Source organism: Carcharodon carcharias, chromosome 4 (assembly GCF_017639515.1).
Source record: "Carcharodon carcharias isolate sCarCar2 chromosome 4, sCarCar2.pri, whole genome shotgun sequence".
NCBI lineage: Eukaryota > Metazoa > Chordata > Chondrichthyes > Lamniformes > Lamnidae > Carcharodon > Carcharodon carcharias.
Window position 1 is genome coordinate 96,509,121 of NC_054470.1, and position 23,191 is coordinate 96,532,311.

At 40.0% G+C, this 23,191-nt stretch overlaps 1 protein-coding gene across 6 annotated transcripts in view; it reads right to left on the reverse strand.

The window, feature by feature from the left end:
• Positions 1-23,191, reverse strand: part of LOC121276875 (lysine-specific demethylase 4C-like) — a 458,082-nt gene that overhangs the window by 321,622 nt on the left and 113,269 nt on the right. For 5 of the 6 annotated variants that reach the window (XM_041185473.1, XM_041185475.1, XM_041185474.1 and 2 more), the window contains exon 8: positions 18,114-18,251. The exons of the other annotated variant lie outside the window; for it this stretch is intronic. In XM_041185473.1, coding sequence (XP_041041407.1) covers positions 18,114-18,251 — 138 coding nt within the window. The remainder of the gene's footprint in view (positions 1-18,113; positions 18,252-23,191) is intronic. 6 annotated transcript variants of the gene reach the window in all.

A 23,191-nucleotide genomic window follows, 5' to 3' on the forward strand; every position in this document is an offset into this window, starting at 1 on the left:
TACAGGCCCAGCCTGTCCAACCCCCTCGTTCCAGGATTCAGTCGAGTGAACCTTCTCTGAACTATTCCTAATGTAGGCACATAGCCTGCATTCTAGCAAGGCACATAGATCCACCACAGGTGTGCAAGGAAACTCTTCTCCAAATCTCAAGACACTGTGAGGTTCAGGCCAACTAGAAAATGTCCCATGCATCCCATGGTTAACCCATTACCTCCCATTTTGCTGGCTAACACTCACCTATAATAGAAAACCAAATACAGAATTTCTATCAACACAAGTTTAGATGGGCAGTTATATGGGCACTTCGAAATCATAATGTGACTTCACAGGGGCAACACGGATTTATGAAAGGAAATTGTGTTTGACAAATCTGTTAAGAGTATTTTGACGTCGTAACTTGTAGGCTACATAAAGTGAAACCTGTGAATGCCATATATTTGGATTTTCAAAAAGCATTCAAGAAGGTGCTACACAAGATATTATTACACAAAATTAGGGTTCATGGGATTGGGGATTATATATTAACACGTATTGAGGATGATTAATGGACAGGAACCAGTAGAAATAAACAAGTCATTTTCCAGCTGACTGGCTGTAACTAGCACGTTAGCCCAAAGATCAGTGCTTGGGTGTCAGCTTTTTTGCAATCTTTACCAATGACCAAGATGAGGGAACTGAATGTAATGCATCCAAGTTTGATGACAATACAAAGTTAGATAGGAAATTAAGCTGTCAGAAGGACACAGAGGCTACAAAAGAATATGGACAGGTTAAGTGAGTGGCAGGAATGTGACAGATACAACATAAGCTGGAGAAATGTGAAATTATCCACTTCAGAAGGAAGAATAGAAAAGTAGAATATGTTTTTAAATATCGAAAGACTGGTATTCAGAGGGACCTCAGGTGTTCCTGTACACAAATCGTCACTTGGTTGTACAGAACTTGGATATTGCTGAAAAAAGACACAAAGCTTTTCGTCTTGCGCTCATCAGGACAATTCACAAGGATACCAAATGTAAAGGGAACAACAATTTATATTTCATGAGGAGAGAGTGCTGATTGGTTGGCAAGTGGACTCTGATTGGTCGAGGCTTTGCCATGGACAATGCATCAGTTAACTGACAGACAGTTAACTGCCAAGCTTTGTTTAAATTCAAACCAGGCAAGTTGGCTCTGATTGGTCAAGGCATTGCCCTAGGAAATTAACCAGAGAATGGCTGTCACCAATTTTGTTTAGCTGAAACAGATGCAACGTGTGTACATGTTCTTTCTATGCACAAAAAACAGAGCTCTGTGTATTAATATATGTAGCTTCTAGCATGCCTAAGTACGCCACACTGCGAGCTTGAATGATGATATTAAATTGGTCACCAGTGTAATTCTTAACACACTCAGGATTGTTTAGCAAATGTTGTCCAATCATGGAATCACATCTAATGTGGGACACTGTTTTCAGTTTTGCAAGCACAGTTTGGTTGGGTACAATGTGTACCCTGCCAGTTGCGAACAGCCAAAGGGACATGCTGTTTGATATGATCTGCCACTCTTTGGGATGTACGGCCTACATATCTAGCATCACACCAGCACAGAAATTCATAGATCAGATCACACAGTTGTGTGATAGGCAGAACATCATTTTGGCTTGACGGCAGCATCCTGTTAATGATTAAAACCACTTGTGTTGATAATACATAGTAGCAGTTTTAAACGGCTATCTTCACCTGTTGCCCAAATGTTTGACATGCCTTACCCTTCCAGGATGATCTGAGGTAGGCTGGGCACTTTTCAGGACCAAAAATGGCTGCCTTAGGCCCATTGATGAGTTTGCATGATATACAGTGAACAATGATCTGATCAGGGTAGCCATTATCTCACAGGGTGGCTTTGATGCGCCCTATGTCAGCATCAAGCTTGCATGGTGCGCAAATGGCTCAGGCCTATTTACAAGGTTGCCGGCAAGGTCAATCATGAAATATAAATTGTTGTTCCCTTTACATTGGGTATTCTTGTGAAATGTCCTGATGAGTGCAAGACAAAAAGCTTTGACGTGTCTTTTTTCAGCAATATACAAATCAAAGTTAACATGCAACCATTTGGAAGACAAATGATATGTTGGTTTGTACTGCAAAGGAATTGGAGTATAAAAGAAGCCTTACTATAAATATACAGGCCACTGGTAAGGCCGCATCCTGGAGTACTGTGTACAGTTTTGGCCTCTTTACACATGGATGGACATACTTAGAGGCAGTACAATGAAAGTTCACAAGACCAATTCGAGAAAACATGGGGATTGTCCTATGAGGATAGATTGAGTATACTAGGCCTAGAATCCCTAGAGTTTAGATGAAGAATGATCTCATTTAAACACATAAAATCTTAAGGAGCTTGACAGGTGTAGGTGCTGAGAAAATTTTTCCTCCTGACTAGGAAGCCTGGATCTAAGTGGTCAGTCATTGAGGACAGGGATGAGAAATTCCTTCACTGAAAGGTTTGTGAATCTTTGGAATTCTCTGCCACAGAGGGCTGTGGGTGGTCAGTCATTGAGTAAACTCAAGTCAGAGGCTGAGACACTATTAGGTACTATGGGAATCAAGGGATATGGGGATAATGTGGGAAGGCGAAGCTGAGATCGATCATCAGGCATGATCTTACTGAAAGCTCGAAGGATTGAATGGCCTACTTATGTTTCTATTTCTGTGTTCTTAAAGAGAGCTCAAAAATACAAAGGAATGCAATTGTTAAGGTCCTACAAATAAAACTGATTTTATCAAGACTTTTTTTGATAAAATTCATACAAAAAGTCATTTGGAATTTGAGTTTTGCTGAAAAAGAGAGACATGTCGAAGCTTTTTGTCTTGCACTCATCAGGACACTTCGTAACAATAAGGGGAAAACAACAATTTATTTTGTATGAGAAGACAGTGCTAATTGGTTGACAAGTGGACTCTGACCAGTAGAGGCGTTGCCATGGAGAATGCACCAACTGATGGTGACTGACAGTCATCTGCCAAGCATTGTTTGAAATTTAAATCTGATTGGTCAAGGCATGGCCCTGAGAAATGAGTCAGCGAATGGCTGTCACTTATGTTGTTTAGCTTTGCTTTGACAATTTAAGACTGTCAGACAGGCTCACAATTTTACACGTGTATATGTACTGGAAACTACATATATTAATATATAGGGCCCTGTTCTTTGCAGACAGAAAGGACATGTACACACATTGCACCTATTTCAGCTAAACAAAATAAATGACAGCCATTCACTGATGAAAAGCTTTGACATGTCTCTTCTTCAGCAAAATTCATATATTCAAATATTGCTTTATTTACTCATGAAAAATGTGATAAAATTACATGGCTGTAGGAAGGCAATCTTGGACAGTTGGTGGGATTACCATTTCAAGTAGTTATCAATTACTCAAATTTCTCCCTACTTTTTTTTCTGAAATTTTTGGTATACTCCTCTTGTCTCCTTTTTCTTTTCCTCAACTTCTGGTCTATGCTGATGTTATTCCATTAGTTTTTTTGTTCTACTCAACTCATAGTTACATCTTCATTTTCTTAAAAAATAGGGGCAAGAGTAAGCCATTATGCTCCTTAAGCCTGTTCTGCCATTCAATAAGATTATCATCGTGCCCTTAACTCCACTTTCCTTCCTGCTCCCTCATTCCCAAAACACTCAACTCTCTTGTAGATGAAAAACGTCTAACTCAGCCTTGAGTATATTCAATGACCTGGCTTCCACTACTCTAGGGTAGGGAATTCCAAATATCAATGACAGTCAGAGAAGAAATTCCTCTTCATCTCAGTCTTAAATGGGAGACCCCTTTTTTAAAAAACAGGGTCCCTATTTCTAGATTTCTCCTCGTGGAGAAACATCCTCTCAGCATCTAGCCCCGTCAAGCCCCCTTAAAATCTAATATGTTTCAATAAGATCATCTCTCATTCTTCTAAACTCCAATGAATATAGGCCTAACCTGCTCAAATTTTTCCCATAAGACAACCCATTCATCCTAGGAATCAGCCTAATGAATGTTCTCTGAACTGCCTCCAATGTAAGTCTATCCCTCTATAAGTATGGAACCCAGTACTCTAGTACTAGAGTACTGAATTGCCTCCAATGCAAGCATATGCCTCCTCAAGTAAGGAGATCAAAACTATAAACAGTACTCTGGTACTCAGAGTATGTTATGGCAGGCAGATGGTAAATGCCAAACTGCCCAAATCTCAGAGAGAAACTTGAAGCAGCTGCCATAACTATTTGAAAATTTGTACTTATTTCAAGATGCAGGATTTGAATTCAGTAAAAGGCGGCCACCAAGTCTTATAGGTTTCTTACAAAACTAAATGAAACCTTTATTAATAGAAGAAATGATTTTGAGCACACAGACCTACAAATTACTACTATGATAACTTCTAAATCCCCTAGTTAATCTAACTCCAAGTTACACTTTAAGGCAACAGTAAGACACATAGATTTTAAAAGACCCAGGCAAAGTAACACACAATACTCTGAATAGTCAAATTCAAAGTGATTGTTTCTCAGCTTCAGGTCCTTACAGACAGCAGCTTGAGGCTTAGATGCTGTAGGCTTTTCACACGTTTTAGATCTTAGAATGCCTGATCTTACACACAATATTCACTCCATTATACATATTTTCCCTTTTGAATGCAAATTCCTGTTGTTTAACTATGTCTTTGGACTTTATCTCTCTAATAATAAAATTTATCTTGGTACCAGTTTTACCAGTAATCTTTGGGAAAATTGAACACTGTTTCTTAACCTCTCCTGGCTAGTTGTAACATTTCATTCCCTCTTTTTAATTCAAGCTAGCCTGTTTTTTAAATGCAAGTGTTCCCTTTACACCTTACATTTTAAAACTTCCCCTATGTTTATCTACTTAACATTTCAAACCTAGCTTATCTTCTGATACATCAAAGCCTTCAGGCCAGTTGCCTTTCATCCAATTAAGTCCCACACACACACATGTACACAGACCCCACAGTGTATGTTACTCTACTTTACAATAAATTCCAATAACATTATGAAAATTATTATATCTTTCTGACAGAGTACTATTCAGTTCCAAAAAAAGTGTCATTTTGGACTCAAAACATTAACTGTTTCTCTCTCCACAGATGCTGCCAGATCTGCTGAGTTTTTCCAGCACTTTTTTTTTATATATAGCGGTACTCTAGGTATAGTCTCACCAATGCCCTGTATGGATGTAGCAAGTCTTCCCTACTTTCATACTTCAGCCCCCTTGCAATAAAGGCTAACGTTCCACTTGCCTTCCTAATTATTTGCTGCAACTGCAAGCTAACTTTGTATGATTCGTAAGAGCACACCCAGGTCCTTCTATACCGTAACATTCTGCAGTCTCTTTCCGTTTAAATAGGATCTGCTTTTCTATTATTCCCAGCAGAGTGGACAGCACAATTTCCCCACATTATACTCCAACTGCCAAATTTTTGCCCACTCACTTAATCCATCATTTTCTCTTTGCAGACTCTGTGTACTGCTCAAAACTTGCCTTTTAATCTTTAATCTTTGTAGCATCAGCAATATACTTGGTACCTTCATCTAAGTCATTAATGTCGATTGTAAATAGTTCCCCAGCACTGCTCCCTGTAGCACCTCTAATTAGTTACTGAAAATCATCAGGTTATCCAGACTCTGTTTCCTCTCCATTGGTCAATCCTCTATCTTTGTTAATATATCATCTGCAACACCATATGTATTTTTGTTGTATACTAACCTTTTTTGTAGAACCTTTTGAATGCCTTATAGAAATCCAAATGCAATATATCTACTGGTTCCCTTTTATCCACCATGCTGATTACATACTCAAGAAACTCTAATACATTTGTCAAACAATTTCCCTTTCATAAAGCCATGCTGACCCTGCTTGATTGTTTTAAGATTTTCTAAATGTCCTGCTACTACTTCCTTAAGAATGGATTCCAGGATTTTACCAATGATAGATGTTAGGCTGATTGCCCTATATTCCTGCTTTCTGACTGCTTCCTTTCTTAAATAGAGGTGTTACATTTGCAGTCTTCCAACCTGCTAGGACCTTTCTAGAATCTAAGGAATTTTGGAAGAGGATGCTTCCCTAATGGAAAAGGCAGTTTAAGAATAAGAGATCTCCCTTTTAAAATAGAAATGACGAGATTTTATTTTCTCTCAGAGGGTCATTAGTCTGTGGAATTCTCTGCCCCAGAAAGCAGTGGAGGCTGGGACATTGAATTTATTCAAGGCTGAGTTAGACATACTTTTGATAGACAAGGGAGCCAAGGGTTATGGAGGTGACAGACAGGAAAGTAGAGTTGAGACCACAACAAGGTCAGCCACGATCTTATTGAATGGTGGAGCACGGCCGAATGGCCTACCCCTGCTCCTAAGTCCCATGTTCCTATATAGCAACCATTATCCCTGTAGCCACTTCTTTTAAGACCCTTGGATGAAGGCCATTCGGTCCAGGGGACTTGTTAATCTTTAGTTCCATTAGTTTTCCTAGTACTTTTTCTCTAATAATATGATTGTTTTAAGTTCCTCCTTCCATTTTGTTGCTTGATTTTCTCTTATTATTACTGGGATACTTTTTTTGTCTTCTACCATGAAGATAGATACAAAATACTTGCTCAAAGCCTCTGCCCACCCCAAAATTTCTTTCCTCTCTTTTTAAAGTGTTAGCTCACTCTGTAGACTACCATTTGCAAAATGTATGGAAAACTAGGTGCAGCAAACGTCATGCAAGCTCTGATTAATTTTTCCAGTTCTACAGCAACCCTTAAAGGGTCTGCTGGAAGGCACTAAAAAAAATGGTAAAGAAAGTTTTTTGTTTTAATTCCTTCCCCTCCTATGAAGCATGGAGGAACAGGAATTCCCTCCAAACTCCCCAGTATTACTACAGGCTGATGATGGTCATTCTCAGCCCTTCTCAATTTTCTCCAATTTGTGATCCTCCTGAGCACAGCGAGGTTCCTCAATTTCAATAAAAGCAAAATATGGTGGATACTGAAAATCTGAAATAAAAACCGAAAATGCTGGAAAAACTCAGCAGGTCTGACAGCATCTGTGGAGAGAGAAACAGAGTTAACATTTCAAGTCCGTATCACTGTTCAGAGCTCTGAAGAGTCATACCGACTCGAAACATTAACTCTGTTTCTCTCTCCACCGATGCCTCAGACCTGCAGAGTTTTTCCAGCATTTTCTGTTTTTATTCCTCAGTTTCAACCTACTTTTTCCGCAGTTGCTCACCAGTGGAAACAATCTTTCACTGTTCACCCACAGTAAGATCCCAGGTTTCAGTCATCCTTTAAGTAACTGCTCCTTTCTTGACACCCCTCCAATTCTTCACATTACTGCTGCTGCTCCTAGCTCTGCAGGAAATGATGGTTTCCCCACACCCACCCCTTTTTAACAATTGTAAGTTCAACTTTGCAAACTGCTTACTGGAGTGATTTATTTTATAACTATACTCCAATTCACTTTACTATTCCATTGCTCCCATCCCTTGAAGTTTTCATTCACATCTAACTGTGTCCTTGTCTATAGCAAATGTGAAATTGTAAGTCTCTGTTCCCAGGATAACATCTCACAGAATTCGAGTACAGATCAGAGAATTGGGCAGAGAGCTCAGAGCTCACTGTGTAGGTCTCCTGATTTTCTGTCCATTAATAGTGGGAAAATTGAATGTAACAAATCGGGCATGTTATCTTCCTCGCCCAATTGGCTGGGCTGTGCTCCAATCAATTTGAGATCCTGCACCAGAAGCAGAACTTGGCATGGCACACAATTACCTAGCTACTGATAACAGATTCAGGGCAATTTCTCAGGATCATGATAATTTGGGTAATTGAAGTGAGGACTGGGAGCTGTCCATATTAATTTCAGTCTTTCCATCCCCATACCTGACCATGCTCATGCCCTCTCCCTTAATCTTCCAGTCACTAAGCCTGTCAGGGAGCGGTGATGTTTTACAAAGCAAGTTCAGTTTAAAGTTTAAAAACTGCAGTTCTTACTGTAAGAAGCAGTGCCCAGGAGATTTTGGCACAGATGGCAACAATAAGCAAAGGGCATTGCGGGCCAGATTAAGCTGAGTCACAGGCCATATCAAAGAAAGAGATCGCAAGGGCAAATATGGAGATATTCAAAAAACTGGAAGTACAAAAGGCTAATAATACTCTGGAATTTACACATAGAAGCATCAAATGTAGAAGCAAAGAAGTGATGTTCACATTGTGCAAGACATATGTTAGCCACAGTTGGGAATTGCGTGCAATTCGGGGCATTCAATTATAGGAAGAGTAACTGGTGATAGGTTGTTTCCATTGATTTGCAAATGGTAACAAAAAGTTTACAATTATCACTGAAAGCACAAAAGAGAAGTTAAAGGATTTTTACAAAGGTTGTTAGAACATGAAATGCTTTGCCATAAATGCCTATTGAGACATACAATATCATGTAAAAGAAATGGATAACTTTTGAAAGGAAATATAAAACAACACAAGGCAAAGAGAATAAAGATAGGATTAGGCAGCTGCAGTTTAAGAACTAGTTTTGTCAAAGATTCAATGGAACCAATGACTTCCTTCTGTGAAAGCGCTTCTGATCCTGTTGCAACAGAAACAATAATACTTCTGAATTTGAGAAAGATACCATCAAATCTGAATATTCATTGCAAAGTTATGACTTTATCTAGGACACTTTTATTATCTCTAGCTCCATAGATGCTCCAAATATTCCGAAATCCTTAGTATCCTAACAAGATTCTTGAATACTTTGGGCATAGCACAATAAGTTAAATCTTAGTGATGATTTCACCAGTACATTTTATTTATATTGTGTTTTCGATTTAAATATCTTTTCTCTATTGAAAACATTTTTGTTTAATGCATTCAAACTCTACTGAAGAAATCCATCATCTTGCTCTAATTACACACAGGTTCTTTTTACAATCTTTCACTACCAAAAATACCTTGGTGTTCTGCTGCATTATTTCTGAAAGAAAAATTACTGTTCTAGTGAGTCCACTCCTGCGTAAAAAGTAATGACTCACCAATTTAAATAAGCTCTACAAAAAACATGCATACTGGGTAACAGTAATCTGGATCAGTGCATTTTGCAGAGATTGCAAAAATATGAAGAGTTTCAGAGAAGAATTATTTAATTCAGAGCTTCTGTATTATTTGCAATCAAAATATCATATTGTTCAGACAGGGCTGTCCGATGAGGAGAGGTTCAGTAGAACGGCCTATATTCTCTGGAATTTAGAAGAATGGGAGAGAGTATCATTGAAACATAACATTCTAAAAGAGCTTGATAAGGGGAGATGGGGCGATATGCCATATTCACCCTGCCTAGTGTCTAGAACTAGGGGGCATAATTTCAGGATAAGCATTTAGGACTAAAAAAGAGAAATTTCTTCACTCAGGGAATGGTGAATCTTTGGAATTTTCTACTCCAGGTGGCTATGATGCTCAGTAAATGAGTATATTCAAGACTGAGATCCATAAACTTTTGAACTCTGACATTTTTTTTTATTCATTCAGGGGATGTAGGTTTCGCTGGCTGGGCCAGCATTTAATGACCATCCTTAATTGCCCTTGAGAAGGTGGTGGTGAGCTGCCTTCCTGAACCAGTGCAGTCCATGTGGTGTAGGTACACCCACAGTGCTGTTAGAAAGGGAGTTCCAGGATTTTGACCCAGCAACAGTGAAGGAAGGGCAAGATATTTCCAAGTCAGGATGGTGAGTGACTTGGAGGGGAACTTCCAGGTGGTGGTGTTCCCAGCAGGTGGGTTACTCGTCACACAATTCCTAGCCTCTGACCTGCACTTACAGCCATAGTATTTATATGGCTAGTCCAGTTCAGTGTCTGGTCAATGGTAACCCCCAGGATGTTGAAAGCAGCGAATTCAGTGATGGTAATACAACTGAACACCAAGGGGCGATGGTTGGATTCTCTCTCGTTTGAGGTGGTCATTGCCCAACACTTGTGTGGTGCGAATGTTACTTGCCACTTGGCAGCCCAAGCCTGGATATTGTCCAGGTCTCGCTGCATTTGGACATGGACTGCTTCAGTATCCGAGGAGTTGCGAATGGTGTCGAACATTGTGCAATCATCAGCGAACATCCCAACTTCTGACCTTATGATGGAAGGAGAGTCATTGATGAAGCAGCTGAAAATGGTTGGACCAAGGACACTACCTTGAGGAACTCCTGTGGTGATGTCCTGGAGCAGAGATGAGTGACCTCCAACAACCATCTTCCTATGTGCCAGGTATAACTCCAACCAGCGGAGAGTTTTCCCCGATTCCTGTTGACTCCAGTTTTGCTAGGGGTCCTTGATGCCACAATGTCAAATGCGGCCTTGATGTCAAGGGCAGTCACTCTCACCTCACCTCGGAAGTTCAGCTCTTTTGTCCATGTTTGAACCAAGGCTGTAATGAGGTCAGGTGCTGAATGGTCCCGGTGGAACCCAAACTGGGTGTCAGAGAGCAGGTTATTGCTAAGCAAGTGCTGCTTGATAGCACTGTTGATGACCCCTTCCATTACTTTACTGATGATGGAGAGTAGACTGATGGGGCGGTAATTAGCCGGGTTGGATTTGTCCTGCTTTTTGTGTACAGGATGGGCCATTTTCCACATAGCCGGGTAGGTGCCAGTGTTGTAGGTGTACTGGAATAGCTTGGCTAGGGATGTGGCACGTTCTGGAACATAAGTCTTCAGTACTATTCCCGGAATATTGTCAAGGCCCATAGCCTTTGCAGTACTCAGTGCCTTCAGCCATTCCTTGATATCATGTGGATTGAATCAAATTGGCTGGAGATTGGCATTTGTGATGCTGGGAACCTCTGGAGGAGGCTGGAATGGATCATCCACTTGGCACTTCTGGCTGAAGATTCTTGCAAATGCTTTAGCCTTATCTTTTGCACTGATGTGCTGCACTCCTCCATCATTGAGGATGGGGATATTTGTGGAGTCTCCTCCTCCAGTGAGTCATTTAATTGTCCACCACAACTCATGACTGGATGTGGCTGGACTGCAGAGCTTAGATCTGATTCGTTGGTTGTTGGTTTGCTTAGCTCTATCACTTGCTGCTTATGCTGTTTGGCATGCAAGTAGTCCTGTGTTCTAGCTTCAGCAGGTTGAAGCCTCATTTTTAGGTATGCCTGGTGCTGCTCCTGGCATGTCCTCCTGCACTCTTCATTGAAGCAGGGTTGATCCCCTGGCTTGATGGCAATGGTAGAGTGAGGAATATGCTGGGTCACAAGGCTTCAGATTGTGGTTGTATACAATTCTGCTGCTGCTGATGGCCCACAGTGCCTCAAGAATGCCCAGTCTTGAGTTGGTAGATCTGTTCGAAATCTATCCCATTTAGCACTGTGGTAGTGCCACACAACACAATGGAGGGTATCCCCAATGTGAAGGCGGGACTTCATCTCCACAATGACTGTGCGGTGGTTACTCCTACTGATACCATCTTGGACAGATGCATCTGCGGCAGACAGGTAGGTTGGTGAGGATGAGGTCAAGTATGTTTTTCCCTCTTGTTGGTTCCCTCACCAACTGCCATAGACCCAGTCTAGCAGCTGTGTAATTTAGGACTCGGCCAGCTCAGTTAGTGGTTATTAGTATTTAAGGAGTATGGGGATCACGTGGGAAAGTGAAGTTGATGTCTAAGATCAACCATAATCTTAATGAATGATGGAGCAGGCGGTGGGGGTAATATGATCTTCTACAGCTCTTTCTTATGTTTTCACCTGGTTACTCACAATGTATTATTGCCTTCAGTTCCACGGTTTTGTTATGGGCTCTATGTGCAATGCTGTACAGACTGTTTAATTCATTTTTAATAATCGTTCCTTTCACTATTTTTACATACCTGTTCCAGAAATCTATTTATTACTTGCTTGGTACTGATTCGATTCCAGTTCAGATGGAGCCCAACCTAGGGGTACAGCTCCTTCCTGTCTGAATACTGGTGCCAGTTTACCATGAAAAGAAACTTCTCTTTTCCACACCAGCCCTTTGGCCAGGTGTTAATTCTCCTGATCTGTCTGACTCTCGGCCAATTTGCACATGATACAAGCAATAATCCAGGGACCATTAAACTGCAGGAGCTGCTTTTTAATTTAGCTCCTAACACCTGATATTCCCTCAGCAGGATCTCCTCCCTGTTTCTATCCAAGTCCTTAGCTCCAATCATGAGCATGACAACTGGATTTTTCCCCCTCCCTTTTCAAATTTCTCCCTAGTCACCCCAAAATATCCCTTACCCTGGCACCAGGTAGAAAATACACCCTTCAAGACTTTCAATCATGGCCACAGTGGACCATCTTTATCTCCTTAATTATAGAATCCCCAATCACTGCCGCATTTATATTCTGCGCTTTACCATTCCCCCACCTCCCCCATCCCTGGACAGCCTTTTGAGCCACAGTGTTTTGGTCTCTATTCTGCTGACCTTCCCGTTCACCACTCTTTTTGTTTGCCTTCACAGGTATCTGGTACATCGTACCAGCTGGACAGGGCCCAATGTCTGCAGGACCTTCTCTCAAGCTCTCCTAAATCGCTGCTTCCTGGCTCTGACAGCCACACCCTCCCCATCATGAACCAGTGTCGCCTTCTTTGTCCTGTCTAAAATATCCAGAAATGTATCCCCCTCCATTATGTTTCAGAGTGTTCCTAAGTACCCCTCTCCAGCTCAAAGGCTCTGTGCTAGAGTAACTGAACACAGGGACATTTTCTGCAAATGAGATTTGGAACAGTCTCACTAATCATAACCTCCTTCATAATACAGTCCTAGCAAAAAGCCTGCTCTGCGATCTCTAGTTCTTTTCCCATTTATTCATTGATATCTGAATTAGAATTAACTAGGTTACTTTGTTAAGAACAAAATTACTTACTGTTTACTCACCCTGTGAGTTCCTTCTCCATGTTCAACTTAAAAGGTCTTGGCTTTCACAAGCTTCTCCACTTCATCAATTGAGGGGTCACTTTTGCAAATTTATGCAGTTTGTGTTTTCCTCTCTCTCTCCTGCTGCTCTGCCACGCTTGGGGCCACTCCTATGCTCTCTCAAAGTTTTGCTCAATTCGCCAGAAAAAGTTAAGACTCATCCATTCCAGTGTAAGCACACTTTAATGGCATGATACGGCTTAATTTCTCTGGAAATGAAAATGTTCTAACTGACACTTACTGGTTTACACTCTGTGCTCCTCATTAATAACTCAACCTGATTGGTTAAGAAGGGACAAGTCCCAGATAGTCTGTGGAGGCACAGAACTTCTTGGCTGGTTGGATGACAGGAACTTACAATGCAGAAATTCTACGGGCAAATTAAACGAATGACCATTGACCACAAAATCCAGCCCAAATATATTAATATTATGAAAATACAAATACATGAAAGCAAAAACAGAATTTAATGCTCATATTTTCTGAGACTGGCACATTTTGTAAAGTGAAAATACATAAAGGCCTGAAAGGTGTGTCACGAAGCAATGTCCCTTTATTTTTGAAAGTACAATTGAAACTTTCAACTGACTGGAAATTTTGCAACTTGAAATGAAACAAAACATACTACTTAAAAATGCAAGACCGCCTTCCAAGGTGAAGGTGAAAAGTGAAAAAACAAACATGCCACCCTCAGAGGAGTGTGAAGAAAGAGACAATTCCTATTGTTCAGAGACCCATCAAAACTCGTCGTTGTCTAAAGGAAAAGACATTAAAATGCAAAGTGCTGGATATTGAAACAATGGCTGCCACAGACAGACCCACCCAAAACCCTTTGGAAATGCATAATGAGTGAAGTGTAACAGGCCACTGCAGAGAGATTTCAAAACTGACTTCAGAAGAGACAGACTGAAAGCTCTCCCTCTCTCTCTTTTGGAACAAATGTATTACCTGGTTCAGAAGCCAAGATTACTAGAAATCTACCAGAGAACCAAGATCTCGTAACAATTGCAACATCTACATCTGACTGCATCCACAAAACCAGTTAATCCAAATCAGCCACAATGCTTAAAAATCTATGCCTCAAGGAAAATCAAAGGACATTTAACCGTTTATTCTTTTGACCTTTTTTTATTGGACTCTAACTTTCCCTAGCTTTGCTAACTGCCAACAAGTTAAATCACTTGTGTGTGCAATGTCACTTTTTATTACTTCTTTTTTTCTCAGGTTTAGTGATTAATAAATTTGCTCTTTCTTTAACTTAAGAAAATCTTGTTTGATTGGCTCCTTACGGCGCACAACTGAAATAGTTAAATATATATGGATTTGGAAAAGACATATCCTCATGAAAAATGAAACTTATAAACCTTTGTTGTGACCAACCGAGGAGGCTGAATAGAGGGGAGTCAGTTCACTCCTCCTCACCTGGTCATAATAGGTAGCAACACCAAGGCCTCTTAATGCAGAGAACTTCAAGATGACAAAATAATCCTCATGAAACTAATGACAGTACAATTATCCACCCAAACAAATGGAAAAGCTATCACAGAAAAAGATGCACATCCAGCAATTTACTCTTTCCAATATTAGAAAGAATTCCATCTACAGAGTATAATTTCTTTTAGCACATTATTTATCTTTATATTTAATGCATCAGAAGTTATATTCCACCACTTCTGCCTACTTTCTGATGATGACCCCAATAAGACCTAGATTACAAATTGTGCTCCATCAAATACATCCTTCTAGCTTTTAATGTTGCTGCTCAAATTTATTAAGCCAATTATTGGATAATTTAACTCTACTGTTACAATGAAAATTGAATCACCAGCTAACGTGGAAAATTAGTCACTTGCTAACTGCCAACAAGTTAAATCAGTCCCAAGGGTCTTGAGAAGATGGTGTGTTGACCCTGTCAGGAGAACGTTGTTTCACTCCAATTAATTTGCTCTGACTTTACAGGGTATTGTCTTGGGAGAATGGATAGGATACAATGGGGATAGAATGAATATAAAGTGCCAGTGTGATGTCAGGTACATAGGCTGTACTTCCCAAAAATCAGCCGATTGAATCAAACAGCATGTTCCTTTGATTGTTCATAATAGGCAGCTGCTTGAAAATTAGCACAATTAGCACATGCTTGCAAAACCCAAAACAAAATGATTACTGTTAGATGCGATTCTGCATTTGGGCAGCACTTGCTGAACAATCCTGAATGAGCTATATCCACACTAACAACTAATTTAAGATAATCAGTCGAGCTTATAATGTGGCTCATTTATGCTTGCTTGAACTGACAAACACTCATAGGTAAGGACCCATTCTCTGCTTTGTGCCTTTTTGAATTATCCAGGAGCTAAGGAAGTCTATAGTTCCCCATTGTTTTCCCCATGGCAACGCATCGGCCAATCACAATCAACTTGCCAAACAATCAGCACCCTTTTCTCAAGTAGTATAAACCGTTGTGATCATTTGAAATTTGGCATTCTTGCATTTGTCCTGACGAGAGCAAGATGAAAAAGATCCAACATGTGTCTCTTTTTAGCAATATTAATGATGTATGTATATTGTATACATATAACATATATGCAATTTCCCAATGCATGACCTTATTCCCCTCCCTCAACCCAACCTCAAAGATATTCATTTCAGTCACAGACATGATAATTAGTTGGGCTCAAAATTTAAACAGTACTTTTGTTCCTGAAACTGATCTTTTAGCATGAAGAAAATCTGTGTCTCATCCTCTCATTAGTCTCTCTTTCTCAGGATAATACACCTTTCTTGTCTACAGAACACAAAACAAAAGCTGCAACACGTGTAACCTGAAAACAATCTCTTTACAAATACAGACTTTTTTTAAAAAATAAGAACGCTATTTTATAATAAAACAAAAAATGCTGGAAATACTCAGGTTAGGCAGTATCTGTGGAGAGAGAAACAGAGTTAAGAGAGTGCAAGTACAGGAGATGCAGCATCTGCCCTTTTACCTCCTCTGTCCTCACTGACTAAACATTCCTTCCAGGTGGAACAGTGATTCAGATGTACTCCTCTCAATTTAGTTTACTGCATAGTTCACAGTGCAAGCTGCTCTACACTTGGGGAGACCAAACAAGATTGGGTGACCCCAAGCACTTGGTCACCTATCATTTTAATTCTCCAACTCGCTTCCACTCTGATCTCTGCCCTCTGCCTCCTACAGTGTTTCAATGAAACTCAATTTAAGCTTGAAGACCAGCATCTCATCTTTCAATTAGGCACTTTACAGCCTTCCAGACTCAACAGTGAGCGCAACAATTTCAGACCATAATCTCTGCCCCAATTTGGTTTCTTTTTTCATTGAAGGTTTTGGTTTTACTCACTTACTCTTTGTTGTTTTTTTTCCTTTTTTTGTGGCTTTCAGACAGCAGTTGTTCATCATTCTGCCATCCACACCTCTTCTTTCTTTACTTGTCTCATTACCATTCCCTGTGGCTTTGCACCAAATTTTGTCATTTAATCTCTCCCGTCTTCCACGCCACCATAGATCTTCCTCATTTTGTTCTTTTTCCCATCCTCCCCTCTTCCACTTGCTTAAAGCCCGTTATATTTTTAACTTTTCCAGTTCAGTGACATGGAATGCTAACTCTACTTCTCTCTCCACAGATGCTGACTAACCTGAGTATTTTCAATATTTTCTATTTTTATTTCAGATGTCTTGCATCCGCAGTACTTCACTTCTGTCTCAATTGTCCTCTAGTTTTTCTTCACATAACTTTATATGAACTCTAAAGGAGATATGCATATATTGTCTTCATTTATTATTATGCTTCATTGTTAGATTGCAACTGGCTATTTGTAGCAATTCCATTTTCTGTTTTGGCTTCCCAAACTCCATTTGGCTCACTTTATAAAAGCAGCCATAACCAAAATGAAAAACAACAAAATACAAACTCATCCTTATCTTAGTATACACATTAGAAATGTTATAAGTAACATCTCATGATTTACATCAATACCTATCCATCACCACTGGTGAAATACAAGCTCCCTCATATTCTTCCAAAAGGTGCTGAGAGTATATTCTGCCCACAGAAGACCAGAAATTCCTGCTTCCAAATTAGCAGCCAGAGTAGGAACATGACGACAGAAGTAGGTGGAAACTACAACAGCATACAGCTAAGAAATTCTGCGCTTTTGGAGAAAACAAGAGAATTGGAAGTAGTAGTCAAACATGGCTAGTAAAACAATGACACTTCTGAGAGAAAATAATAACCCCAGCATGAGCAAATTCTGGGAAATGATTACCCATGCAAAATTAGACCTTATCCAACTAATTACAGCAGTCATGAAATATAAAGTAATATTTCTAATTTACTGTAGCCATTTATCAAATACATATACTGGACGCATGCTGAATTAAAAAGCTAAAAATTCGGATTTATCACCATATTTTGGTACAATATTTACCAAAATAAATTCACACAAAAATGTCAAAAAAGTCTGTGCATTCAAAGGAGTTTTGGCGTTTGATTAAGTTTTTTGTTAAAAGAAATAAAACCTCTGCTTCCATGCTGCGTAAATAAATTGGTATCTTTCAAATTAATATAATTTGCAAAATAAAAATATAATTCGTTTTCCTTTCATTTTTTGTCACTGTGGTAGGGATGGGGTGGCATTGACAATTTCACTGTATTCTGCGCAAAGGTTGAATATTGTTTAGAATATGTGCTAAAAGTTCAAGGAAATTGACAACATGAGGTACAGGGGTGGGACAGAAAAATATCTGGCAGGAAGGTGACAAAGGTTAGCCGCTATCATCAAAGATGGTGGATTCCCATCTAGCCCTATTATACATCCAAGAGGAATTCACACAAAGCATTTTTTTATAAGCAAGACGAAAGTGGCAACAGAGGGAAAAAGTGATCACTACTGGGCACATCTGTAATTTACAGAGCAAACCACTAAAATATTGAAAAACAGACTTTAAAGATTAGCACCTCGTGTTCTTTTTATACAAACTTTCCTTTTTCTGTGTTAACAGTCACTCAGAGGATATGGTTATCACAGAGCGGAGAAGGCAGTTAACATTTTGGGATCTGACTTGTCTTTCAGATGTCTCTTGTGATAGATAATCAATATATTCCACTTGCATTCCTTGTTGTCACTTACTTGTTTAGCTATTTTTCCATAATCAAGCCATCGAATGGTGGCAAAGTTTGTTGACTCAGCACAGTTGAATCCATGATTGAAGCCAGCATGGTAACCATAGGGGAAAGTGATCATGAACTGCCCTGCTTCTTGTGTAATCTGCATGAAATAAAGTGTAAAGCAGCTTGAAGTTGGAGGACTATTAAATTTAATTTCAGAATTTATAATACCAAAATTTCTTTGGGTTACCAAAATATAATTTGTGGATTCTTTCTTTATATATTGCATCACAACATACAAGTTTCAACTGACAATCCTTATATACCACAAAATAAAGGCAAGTGGACAGACAACTATACCATGCAAGGGGGAGAAATGTGAATACCAATTAATTATTTTTTATTTTTTAGAAAAGCGTACAGTCCATCACTTCCAGTAAACAAGAAGCAGAGTTATGCCATTTTCTCTATTTTTGAGTTATTTCAACCACAGCCAGATATTATTTAACTTTCTTCACATTAGCATTAGATTTGCTATCTTAGCCTTAGTGTGTTTACATTCAGATTAGGGAGATGAATTTGAGGCTCAAAGACTGGTGTGGGGAAAGTGGGTTCTGGTTCGTGGGGCGCTGTCACTAGTACTGGGGAAAGTGGGGTCTATACTGTTACGATGGACTATACCCAAACTGGGACTAGTGTTCTTGCGAGCCTCATAACTAGGGAAGTAGAGAGGGTTTTAAGCTAAATAATGGGGGAAAGGGATCAAACTTGGAATGATGTGCTCAACCAAAGAGTAGGGACAAGGCAAAAGAGAAAGGTTTATTATGGGAAATGAAAAACAGACCGTGACAGGAAGGGATAGAGTACAAATCTAACAGTAAATCAACAGATGAATCTAGAGGTTATAAAAAGAATAAAAGGATAAAACTAAAAGCTCTGTATATGAATGCACATGGCATTTGAAATAAAACAGATGAACTGAGAGCGCACACAGAAATAAATAATGATAATTTGATAGCCATTACAGAGACATGACTGCAGGAGGACAGGGATTGGGACCTGAATATTAAAGGGTACAGGATACTAAGGAAGGACAGAAAGTGAAGAAAAGGTGGCACTGTTAGTTAATGACAGTAATAGCACAATAAAGAGGGATGACCTAAGTTCAGGAAACCAGGATGTGGAAATAGTTTGGGTAGAGATAAGAAATGGTAAAGGCAAGAAGTCACTTGTGTGAATTGTGTACAGGCCCCCTAACAGTAACCACATAGCGGGGTTGAGAACAAAGGAAGGAATAATTGGTGCTCATCAGAAAGGCACAGTGAGAATCATGGGGGATTTTAATTTACATATAGGCTGGAAAGGGCAGATGGGCTAAGACAGCCTAGATGAGGAGTACATGGAATGTTTTCGGAATAGTTTCTTTGTTGGCTGGTTAGAAAGAAAGCAGGCTATACTTGACCTGGCATTGTGCAATGAAATGTGAGTAATTATTGATCTCATAGTGAATGCGCCCTAGGTAGCAACGACCATAATATGATGAATTGTTCATTCAGTTTGAGGGAGAGAGGAGTGGATCTGAGACTAAATTTTTAAACTTAAATAAGGGCAATTATGAGGGCATGAAAGCTAAGCTGGAAAAAGTGAATTGGCAAACTAGGTTAATGGATAGGTCAATAGAGATGCAGTGTCTAATACTTAAGGGGACATTTCAGAATGCACAGAATTCCAACACGCAAGAAAAAGTCCAAGGGATGGACACGACATCCATGGTTGAATAGAAAGGTTAAAGATAGTATCAAATTTAAAGAAAAACATATCATTGTGCAAAGATAGGGAAGGCCAGAAGATTGGACAGAATATAAGGAACAGCAAAAAAATGACTAAAAATCTGGTAAGGAGGGAAAAATTAGAATATGAGAGAAAGCTAGCCAGAAGTATAAAAACAGACAATAAGAGTTTTTATAAATATTTAAAAAAGAAAAAAGAGTTAATAAAGTGAGCACTGGTCCAATAGAAAATGAGTCTGGAGAATTGAAATGGAAAACAAGGAGATGGCAGATGAATTGAACAGGCATTTTGCATCAGTTTTCATTATAGAAGATTCACTATAGAAGCAGCTATAAACCAGGAAATGGAAGTGGGGAAGGAAGTCAGGGATATTACAGTTACCAGGGAAATGGTACTGAATAAATTGTTGGAGCTGCAGGCTGACAAGAGCCCGGGCCCTGATGGACTTCATCCTAGAGTCTTATAAGAACTGTCTCGTGAGATAGTTGATGCATAAGTTTTAATTTTCCAAAACTCCCTAGATTTGGGGAAGGTCCCATTAGATTGGAAGATAGCAAATGTAACTCTACTATTCAAAAAGGGAGGGAAACAGAAACCAGGCCACTTAGCATAACGTCTGTCATAGGGAAAATGTTAAAGTAATATTAAAGAAATTATAGTTGGACACTTAGATAAGCTCAAGGTCATCAGGAAGGGTCAACATGGTTATGTGAAAGGGAAATTGTGTTTAACCAACTTATTGAAGCTCTTAGAGGAAGTAACATGTGTTGTGGATAAAGGGGAACCAGTGGATGTACTGTACTTAGCTTTCCAGAAGGCATTTGATAAAGTGCCACATCAAAGGTTATTGCAGAAAATAAAATCTCGTGGTATAGGGGGCAACATATTGGCATGAATAGAAGATTGGCAGGCTAACATAAAGCAGAGAGTAGGCATAAATGGATCTTTTTCAGGTTGGCAAGATGTAATGAGTGGCGTGTCACGGGGGTCAGTACTGGGACCACAACTGTTTACAATTTGTATAAATGACTTGGATGAAGGGATTGAAGGGATGCTTGCCAAATTTGATGAAAAAAAGGTAGGAAAGAAAGATATGGAGAGGGCATATGGAGGCAACGAGCAGGTATAGATAGGTTAAGTGAGTGGAAAAGATCTGGCAAATGGAGTATAATGTAGGAAAATGTGAAATTATCCATTTTGCAGGAAGAATAAAAGAGGAGCATATTATCTAAACGGTGAGAGATTGCAGAGTTCTGAGGTGCAGAAGGATCTAGGTGTCCTAGTGCAGTGCATGAATCATTAAAGGCTAGTATGCAAGTTGTTATGACGTGGCAGATGATATGTGCCAGGCAGATCAAAGACACGAGAGAAACATGATAACGCTATCACAATGGTTTTGCAATTTGTTTTTATTTTGAGATGTGTGCACTAAAATCAGAAGTAATCAGGCCACCAAGACTTTTAGGAGGATTTTTTAAAAACTAAACTAAAATATTTATTAACAAAAGAAAAGATTTCAAGCGTAAACATAGAATTAAAAATTCAATAACTCCTAAAATTTCTAATTATCCTGACTCCTAGTTATATCCCCTTTAAGGCAATGGTCCAAAAATAGATTTTTGATTTTAAACAGATCCAGCAAATTAACACAATATCCTGGACAGTGAAATTCAAAATGGCTTTCTCCAGCTTCGGTTTCTGTAGTCAGCAGGCTTATGCACAAATGCTGGAGGCTTCATTAAGCCTACTTCACTCACTTCTGTTAGATCTCACAATGCCTTCTCCTGACACATAGCCTTATTCTTCTTTATATGTAAATTATATTGTTTTATAAGTCTTTGAAACTGTAGCCAAAACTGTCATGGTGTCACTATATATTGTCAGTAACCCTTGGGGAAAATAAACACATTCCTTAGCTTGCTTGTCTGGCTATTTGTAAACAGACTGAGATCCCTTTGAAATCCAAATCCCCTTTTATCTATCTAAAAATGCAAATTCCTTTCACACCTTACATGCTAAGTCAGCATCCATGTTTAATCAAAACATAAACAGAATTACCTGGAAAAACTCAGCAGGTCTGTCAGCATCGGCGGAGAAGAAAAGAGTTGACGTTTCGAGTCCTCATGACCCTTCGACAGAACTAGGTGAATCCCAGGAAGGGTTGAAATATAAGCTGGTTTAAGGTGGTGGTTGGTGGCGGGGGGGGGGGGGGGGGGGGGGGGGTGCGGGGGGGTGCGGTGGAGGGGGTGGGGGGGGAGAGACGGGTAGAGAAGTGGAGGGGGGTGGTGTGGTTGTAGGCAAAAGCAGTGATAGAAGCAGATCATCAAAAGGTGTCACAGACGGCAGAGCAAAAGAACACATAGGTGTCGAAGTTGGTGATATTATTTAAACGAATGTGCTAATTAAGAATGGATGGTAGGGCACTCAAGGTATAGCTCTAGTGGGGGTGGGGGGAGCATAAAAGATTTAAAAATATTTAAAAATAATGGAAAAAGGAGGGAAAAAGAAAAATCAATATAATTTATTGGAAAAAAACAAAAGGAAGGGGGGAAGAAACAGAAGGGGGGTGGGGATGGAGGAGGGAGGTCAAGACCTAAAGTTGTTGAATTCGATATTCAGTCCGGAAGGCTGTAAAGTGCCCAGTCGGAAGATGAGGTGTTGTTCCTCCAGTTTGCGTTGGGCTTCACTGGAACAATGCAGCAAGCCAAGGACAGACATGTGGGCAAGAGAGCAGGGTGGAGTGTTGAAATGGCAAGCGACAGGGAGGTTTGGGTCATTCTTGCGGACAGACCGCAGGTGTTCTGCAAAGCGGTCGCCCAGTTTATGTTTGGTCTCTCCAATGTAGAGCAGACTGCATTGGGAGCAACGAATGCAGCAGACTAAGTTGGGGGAAATGCAAGTGAAATGTTGCTTCACTTGAAAGGAGTGTTTGGGCCCTTGGACGGTGAGGAGAGAGGAAGTGAAGGGGCAGGTGTTACATCTTTTGCGTGGGCATGGGGTGGTGCCATAGGTGGGGGTTGGGGAGTAGGGGGTGATGGAGGAGTGGACCAGGGTGTCCCGGAGGGAACAATCCCTACGGAATGCCAACAGTGGGGGTGAAGGGAAGATGTGTTTGGTAGTGGCATCATGCTGGAGTTGGCGGAAATGGCGGAGGATGATCCTTTGAATGCGGAGGCTAGTGGGGTGATAAGTGAGGACAAGGGGGACCCTATCATGTTTCTGGGAGGGAGGAGAAGGCGTGAGGGCAGATGCGCAGGAGATGGGCCGGACACGGTTGAGGGCCCTGTCAATGACCGTGGGTGGAAAACC